Source organism: Suricata suricatta, chromosome 7, assembly GCF_006229205.1.
Source record: "Suricata suricatta isolate VVHF042 chromosome 7, meerkat_22Aug2017_6uvM2_HiC, whole genome shotgun sequence".
Classification (NCBI taxonomy): Eukaryota; Metazoa; Chordata; class Mammalia; order Carnivora; family Herpestidae; genus Suricata; species Suricata suricatta.
Window position 1 is genome coordinate 3,429,624 of NC_043706.1, and position 7,958 is coordinate 3,437,581.

The window sequence follows — 7,958 nt, forward strand, 5'->3', positions numbered from 1 at the left end:
TCCAGGGCATCACCAAGCCCGCCATCCGGCGGCTGGCCCGGCGCGGCGGCGTCAAGCGCATCTCCGGCCTCATCTACGAGGAGACCCGCGGGGTGCTCAAGGTGTTCCTGGAGAACGTGATCCGGGACGCCGTCACCTACACGGAGCACGCCAAGCGCAAGACGGTCACGGCCATGGACGTGGTCTACGCGCTCAAGCGGCAGGGCCGCACCCTCTACGGCTTCGGCGGCTGAGCGCCTAGCACCTGGTGCTACTTCCACAGACACAAAAAGGCCCTTTTTAGGGCCACCTTTATTTTTCATGAAAGATCTGTAGCTTTTATTATAACCTTCAGAACCCAGGGGTTCAAGAGTTATCGGGTTGCGGTTACTGTCAGATTTGCTGTGCTTTTGTCTGAATCTGACAGGAAACGTTGGGACTTTGAGCTGTGCCGCAGCTCTGCGGCTGTTGGGTTTAAGCCTTGGGCCACCAATCGTTTCTTATCGGCCGACAGGGTCACGTGGCACCGTCGGATCTTCCAAGGAGCTTCCTTCTCGAGCACTTCCGAGTTCGAGGTCGCGTGGATTTGTTCTCCAAATACTAGAAATATTCCCAGCGCGAGAGAGCAGGTGAGCTTTCTCTGCCGGGTCCTGCGCCCAAGATGGCGGGGCCTGTGGCGGGAGGGCGGCTACGGAACAAAGACCAGTTCCCGCCGCCCGCCTGGCTCCGCCCCCAGCCCCGCCCCCGGGTTGGGCCGCGCTTTTCTGCAGTTCGGGAAGCCCTTGGGGCGTCCGCTGGGCGGATGGGGTCCTAGATCTGGTAAGTGTTGGCGTCGCCTAGCCCCCGACATCTTACGTATTATGAAAAAGCCTCACATGAATAAGGGTGTTACTTAATGGCCAATATATAAATGGCACTTAACTTTAAGGAGACGTGGTAGCATTTTTAAAATATGTACATATAAGCATCGGGATATTTCACCCCCAAATTACCAAGTATAGGGAAAGAAGTGAGGAGGGAGCTTGGGACAAGCTGATGACAAGATACAGGCTCTCCCGCCCCCAAGTGGGATATACGTGATATTCCTCGGTCACTCCTGGCTGCCCAAGAACAAAGGAAAGGTGTGTAAGTGCTGGCCATGGTGATGTGGTAAACTAAGGCAAATGGAAAACTTAGTTCCTTTCCTGCCTACAGCCATTGGCAAGTCCTTGAAACCGGCAGAGTGACCTCCATCTAGGAGCTCAGCTGCCTGGATGATGACACTTGGCTGGGGGCAGGAGAATCTTGCCTTAACATTGTGCCCCTGCCCCCCCCACGTTCCCAGAACCTGTAAGTGATTTACCATACAAAAAGTTCCTTTGGAAGGAACTCCCAAGATCTATGCTTGGCAATCATAACTCCAAGCTAGTGGCCCCTGATACACACCTGAAGGGGCCCATAATTGAGGTTTTACTAGATGGTAATAAATGGCATTTCCCTAGCAACACCAGCCCCTCAAGGTCCTGGAAACCTTGCTTCCAAACTTCCTTAGAGACTGCCTCCGACCTGCGGGGATGTAAGCAGTTCCCCACCAGGACAACCCTTCCTGCCCAGGGGTCCTGTCTGTCCCTGTGCTTTAATAAAATCATCGTTTTGCACCAAAGACCTCTTCAAGAATTCTTTCTTGGCTGTTGGCTCTGGACCACCCCCCAATCACCCCAAAATATCATCAGAAGTATTCCCCTTCCTCCAGGATCTTCCCGCTGGAGACATTACCAGGAGGAAAAAAAATTCCAGAGGTTTTATTACCTGCGTCCAGAGGCCCAATAAGGAATTTGAGGCCCAAACAAATGAATAAAGTAGGCAGTTTTTATATCTTCTAGATAGAGAAAATGCATTTGTGAGTAGACAGGATTTAAAATACATGTTTGGGAGCTTTCAATAGTAAGGAATTTGGAGAGGAATTTGGGCCGAGGTATTACCTTAGTAAAAATAACCAAGATTGTTTCGATAGCTTTCTTGGCTTTCAGGTTCCTATTTCTAGTGATAACGATGTCTTTTTACTTAGTCTAGTGACGGGTCCCTTTTATATGAGGGATTTATTTCCTCATTTTGAGGGAGCAGAGGAAGGTCTCAGTGTCCTGTCACGTGCTTGTGTTCAATAGCTTCAATTCAACATAATACGCCCTCGTAAACTTTGCACAGCTTGCCCTCGGCCCTTGTCTTAGCTGGTGAATGTCTTAGATTCTCGGACCATCTCAGTGACTTTAACCACTGCCTCCAGGATGGTAACGCCAGTTGCTCAAATGGATACGAATATGGAAGGAATACGTTTTGGGGTGCATCACAGGGTCAGCTGTGGAGATGCAGAATTTGGGGTGCCCATTACATATCTAAGAGGAACTTGGGACCCAGGCGGCTGGACATATGAATCTGCCGTTCAGGGACGAGGTCTGGGTTGGAAACATTACCTGGAGTTGTCGGAGTTTAACTGCCATGTCATGCCCCGAGAGTGAGAAAGCCTCGCGAGAAGAGCTCGCTTAGCAAAGAGGGTTGGTAACGAAGAGAAGCAGTTCAAGGACGAGCCCAAGGCCAGGTAAGTAAGGAGTGTTTGCTCTGTATTCATGATACGTGGATATATCACTGATGGCTTTACAGGGGCTGTGGAAGTTTCCCTTTCTCCTGTGATTCTCAGAACAGGCAGAATCAATAGTCTTGTTTCACGGATGTGGACAGACACCCTGAGTCATGAGTGTGCATGCAGTAACAGTGGTGCTCTCACATAATCTGTTGAAGGGACCATGGGAGATCACTTTGGGGGTCCACGGATAGATACATGCACCCTTCTCAAAATGCACCCACCTTCCCCATATATTTTGCATGAAATTCCGGGGAGTTCTCAGGCTTCCTGAAGCCCGTTTGTGGAAGCCACAGTCAGCACTGTGTCTGAACCTGCCTTTTCTCTTCCCTTACCTTCACCAGCTTCTGATCTGAGAAGATGGACCTTGAGGACACACATTTCGGATTCTGTTGAATTGGTATTCTGTGGAGATGCTGACTACACCATAAGGTAGACATTAAGTCATCAGCCCAGAGACTTCCCTTGAACTTCAGACTCAGAGACCCAGCTCTACCCACCTCACTTCTCTCCTCGGAGGTCCATTAATATCCATTTCCAATTCCGATATCATCACCACCACTAGAACAGCCTCTGTCGTCAACATCTTGAATTTGGAAAATGGCGAGTCCGACCTTTCAGCGGGAGTTGTTTTCGACTCTCCAGCCCCAGTAGGTCCTGTCAGCTGTACCTAGAAGACACAGCAAGAAGGCTAGCATTGCCCTTTCCGGCTCATTCCCATTGTGCTGCTCTGGCCAAGTGGCCTCACTCCCACCATCAGTCCTGCAGCCCTTCTGCGTCCGCTGTTGCTTCTGCGCCTGCTTGTGCTCTCCTGTAGTTCACGCAGCAGCGAGAGGGATTATACTAAAGAACAAATCACATGAAGTCACTTCTCTGCTGAAAAATTTCCAATGGCTCTCATTTTACTTAAAGTGAAAGTTGAAGTCCTTCAAGTGGCCTACAAGCCCTCTCTGTGGCCCTTGGTACCTCCAATCTGTCTCCTCTTCCTCTCCTTAGCCCAGCACCAATGGCTCTGGAACTTACTTTCTCAAATAGGCCAAATACACAGATCTTTCAAAGACTCTTCCCTCTCCATGAGTCTCTCAGCTCCCAGATCTTTGAAGGTATCACCCCTCACTTTCTTCACTTTTTTATTCAAATAGCCTTTTGGGAAGGCTGTCTGTGACGACAGTCCAGTGCCCCACGCGCCCCCGTCTGTTTTTCTCTGCTCTTGAGAAGCTTGCAGTCTATTTGGAAAGTCGACACACACTCCCGTGAAATGCGAAGCAAAAATGCACACCGTCAAGGGTGCCCGAAGAGCACAACCCAAGTCTGCACCGGGAGACCTACGTGGACGCTTGCACAGGCTCGGTGCCCGGCTCAGGAGGCCTGTGAGGGCGCGGCGGGGACTTGGGCTTCACTCTGGACAACAGGAAACTGTGCAAAGTAGTATCTCCTTTTGTCTTTCCCTACAGGGTTTTTCTCCTTGTGGAACGACTGTCGTTTCCAAAACCCACGGTTGCTCTTAGCATATTGTATTTCAATGGCGCGTGGGTATCTCTTTCCCTGCTAGAGTGAAATGGTACTGAAACTCTCCAGTGCCTGGATGAGTAGATAGGAATGAAATGAAGATTAAATGGATTTATGGTTAATGAAATGAAATACTTCAGGGTACACAAGTAACCTTGCAGAAAGGAAAACTATTTCTAGAAGGATCCGTTGACATACAAGTTTTGTGTGCATCAATGGTGATTTTGGCAAAGTGCCCTGCTTTGTCCCTTGTGGGCATCTATAGACTTTTGGGGTCTAAGGGGTGATTTTTCTTTCTTATAAACAAAACCCAGTACAAGCAACGTTCAATAGCTTAGGAGGCTTCTGTTGTTTGGTGGGAGGTTACGTGATTTCACCAATATAATTGTACATTTTCCTTTATTAGCTTTGTGATTGATAATTCTCAGTATATACAAAGCAATATCTTAACTGCACATATGAGCTATAAAGCATAATATGATGATGATCACATTAGAACCCAGTTGGCAATATTACCAATAAATCGCTTTACCTACTTTTGTCCTCCTACCCCACCAGAGATAACCATGGTCTTGGATTCTGTCATTTTCTTGCCTTTTTTTCTAATCCTTTTGAAATCACACATGCATTTAAATCGAAATAATATGTGGCTTTGTTGCTTAGTCTTTGCTCTCAAAGAATGGTGTCTGTGGAAGAATGTTCTATGGTTCCAGACCTCGGCAGCTCTGTCTGGCGAGAGGATTTTACTTCCTGCCCCAGTGGCATTCGGCTTGCTCATGTGATTTGCTAGGGTCAGTGACTGTGACTGAAAATGCCAGGTGTCACTGGGTAAGCCGTGTGGGGTCTGCCTCTGTTCCTTCGGCATGGTTCTTAGGCTGATGAGAGGTGGACTCAACCGGTAACTGACCCCGTCAATAAACGTGCAAAACATAACCCTTTCTTGTACTAAGTCACTGGGATTTGGGGATGGTTTATCACCACGCGATCAACATAAATGGATTGACATCATATTATATGGCATCTGGTTTCTGGGAATTGCTTTATTCAGGGAACATTGAGTTGCCAGGTTGTCACATGTGTCGAAAGCTCCTTTGCTTTCATAACAATGTTAGATTGTGTGATCAGGCCTTATTCTGTCACAATTCATCTATTGGTCGACAGTCGCTTTGTTGACTGCCTTAAGAAAATTATAGGAGGCTATGTTGGAACGTGAAAGCTCAAGTAGAATTTTCATCGTGTGGATTGCTTCATCATATTCTGTTAATATGTGTGTGGATTTCTTGTAATAATAGAATATAAGGCTTAACACGTGTTGAAGTGAGTAGATATACTTTCAGGGAAATAGTCAAGAAATCCGCTTTAACCTGGGTCCCTTCTCCGATTAGCTGAGCTGTTTCAGAGACACTGTTTTCAATTCCGAAAGGAAGGGGATTTGAGCGAATCAGCGGTTCCCAAACGCTCATCTATGGGCAGTGTTGGTCCCTGCCACTTTCCTCTCTTCTGTGTAAGAATGAGAAACAGAGGTCAGTGTAGTAAATTTTCCTTAATGTGGAAAGTTAATTAAATTTTTTCGGTATAAAGGACCTCATTTATTTGGTACAAAGATTTCTTATTTTGAGGTTATCTGTATTCCCTTTGAGGATCGTTCTTTTCTGAAATGAGGTTGATCCGTCTTGGAAGTTCTTGGCCACAGCACAGTTGTCTCTAAGGTGGCCCAGGCTCCCCTTCGTCTGGAAAGGATGGTGGGCAGCAGTTTCGTGATTCTCCTCTAGCTTTAGAAGTGCAGCTGCTTTTTTCTGAAGATGATTCTTTGTCCTGGCCAGACACCACAGGGATGTTAGGCAGAGACAGGAGGCATGGGAACAAACAAGAAATAAAAAGTTACTAACAGCTCTTGTGTGTTTCCAGTGTCCTTTCTTCATAATCCAACATCTCCTACTGTTAAGTGAGGTCCCCCTAGTTCAGGAGAGGCTTGAGAAGTCCCTGAACAATTAGTCACATGTTGAACGGGCCGGCAGCGGCAGGGAAGTCTCCTTAAGAGTTCAGGGTGAAGAGATGCTTCTTAAGAGGGGTTCAGACTGTTGGAAGGGGTTTAGATGGACAGACAAGGAACCCTAGCTGGTGTCACATGCCTTTATACTTTTGTGGCCATCTGCCTTGTTCAAGGCCGCAGGGCTCAGATCCTAAGATGGGCACCACTTCAACCAGAGGCTTTAGCAGTAGCTAGTATTTTGGATGACTTTCCTCTGTGCAGGTACTGTCCTAAATGCTCTGTGATCTTTTATTGATCACCAGCAATGCCATGCAGTAGGTACTAATTATTATTCCCATTTTAGATGTAAAGAAATGCTCACAAAAGTTTTAAAACGTTTGCTCAGATTTTGCCTTGAAACAGGCCGTCAGGACTGTATCTATCTTAAGAGATTCCTCCTTACACCATACTTATGTGTATATTTGCATTAATACATTATTTTCAAGTGTACTTAAAAGTAGCTTTGGAGAGCAAGAACTGAATGCCTCACCACACGAGGGGCTGAGGGATCTTCACAAGCCCCAGTACAAAAGTGACTCACTTATTTAAAGCTCATGAAATTTACCATGTAGGCATTTGAAGCTAAAGACCTGTAGCTACTTAAGTAGGAAACTGGATTTTTTGAGCTGTTTTACACCACCAAATGCTCATGCTTTCGCCTTTCCACCACAGCACTCAGAAAAGTTAAACTTGCTACCAGGGGATTCTTGCCTTCCGTATCTGTAATGTGTACCATATATACTATTGATTAAAGGGCTGCTTGACCTAATTCCTCAACTCACTGTACAATGGGAGATTTTGTTTTACCAGTGACTGTAGGCTGAATTCATGTCAAGGACAAGCTCAGTGTAAATTCCTTTGAACTCCTTTTAAAATCCTAGAGTATAGCCGTAACTGTGGACAAGGCTACTCAGGACACAGGGAAGTTTAGGAAGAGGTCTGGGACTGCCCCGCCCCCCCCTTGTTACCACGTGAGGCAGGGGCTCTTTCACCCTGGTCCATTAAGCCGGGTAGAAAACTCTAGTGGATAGACGTCCTGACCTTGCCAAAAGGCAGTATTTAGCTACGTTAAAATAAAATTTTCAATGGACCCGTGGAATGGGGACAATGTGGGTTGGAGGACTGGCTAGCAGATCCGCTACGATTTAGAAAGGCAACAAGCTGCAGAGGGCACACCGCCCCATTCCATGCCGCTGCCGTCACTCACAAGCCCACAGCAAACTACAAAAAGGTGGTTTCATTTTTTCTCAAGAATGCTTACTCTGCTCACTTGAAATAGGACCACGCCAGGTTTTCCTGTAGGTTACGCCCCCAAAGGTAAAGGGAGGGGGGACAAAAGGAATTCCTAAAGGTGGGAAAACAATCTCTCGAGGTGGGGGGAGCCTTAAGACTATTCCCTTCAACAGCTACCCGAGTAACCAAGCCAGACTCGTCATAATCAACCTACTTACAGATTTGTTCTTTGGTCCGCACCCGCCCGAATACTCAGTACGGCAAACGTTACGAGCACAAGCAACGACTTCCTCAACTTGGAAAGTTAGAGCTCTTCTAAGTGACAATATGGGTGGCTCTGAAAAGAGCCTTTGGGGGTGAGTAAGCAAGACGCTTACTTGGCAAGGCAAGTTTACTTGGAGCTGGTGTACTTGGTGACGGCCTTGGTGCCCTCGGACACGGCGTGCTTGGCCAGCTCGCCGGGCAGCAGCAGGCGCACGGCCGTCTGGATCTCCCGCGACGTGATGGTCGAGCGCTTGTTGTAATGCGCCAGGCGCGACGCCTCGCCCGCGATGCGCTCGAAGATGTCGTTGACGAACGAGTTCATGA

At 47.5% G+C, this 7,958-nt stretch overlaps 2 protein-coding genes across 2 annotated transcripts in view; one reads left to right on the forward strand and one right to left on the reverse strand.

The window, feature by feature from the left end:
- The window catches only part of LOC115296195 (histone H4-like), a 6,395-nt gene extending 400 nt beyond the window's left edge, over positions 1-5,995 (forward strand). The window contains exons 2-3 of the mRNA XM_029944685.1: positions 6-608; positions 2,941-5,995. Coding sequence (XP_029800545.1) covers positions 6-233 — 228 coding nt within the window. The 3' untranslated portion in view covers positions 234-608; positions 2,941-5,995. The remainder of the gene's footprint in view (positions 1-5; positions 609-2,940) is intronic.
- LOC115296191 (histone H2B 1/2) lies at positions 5,128-7,956 on the reverse strand. Its single transcript, XM_029944682.1, has 2 exons — positions 7,748-7,956; positions 5,128-5,920 (listed from the first exon to the last, which is right to left on the reverse strand). Exon 1 carries the CDS (start codon positions 7,954-7,956, stop codon positions 7,762-7,764), a length of 195 nt encoding a protein of 64 aa, XP_029800542.1. The 3' UTR covers positions 5,128-5,920; positions 7,748-7,761.
- Positions 7,957-7,958: the final 2 nt, after the last annotated feature.

Coding starts and splice junctions, on each gene's coding strand:
- LOC115296191 (XM_029944682.1), bottom strand. CDS start 7,956: ATGAACTCGTTCGTCAACGACATCTTCGAGCGCATCGCGGGCGAGGCG.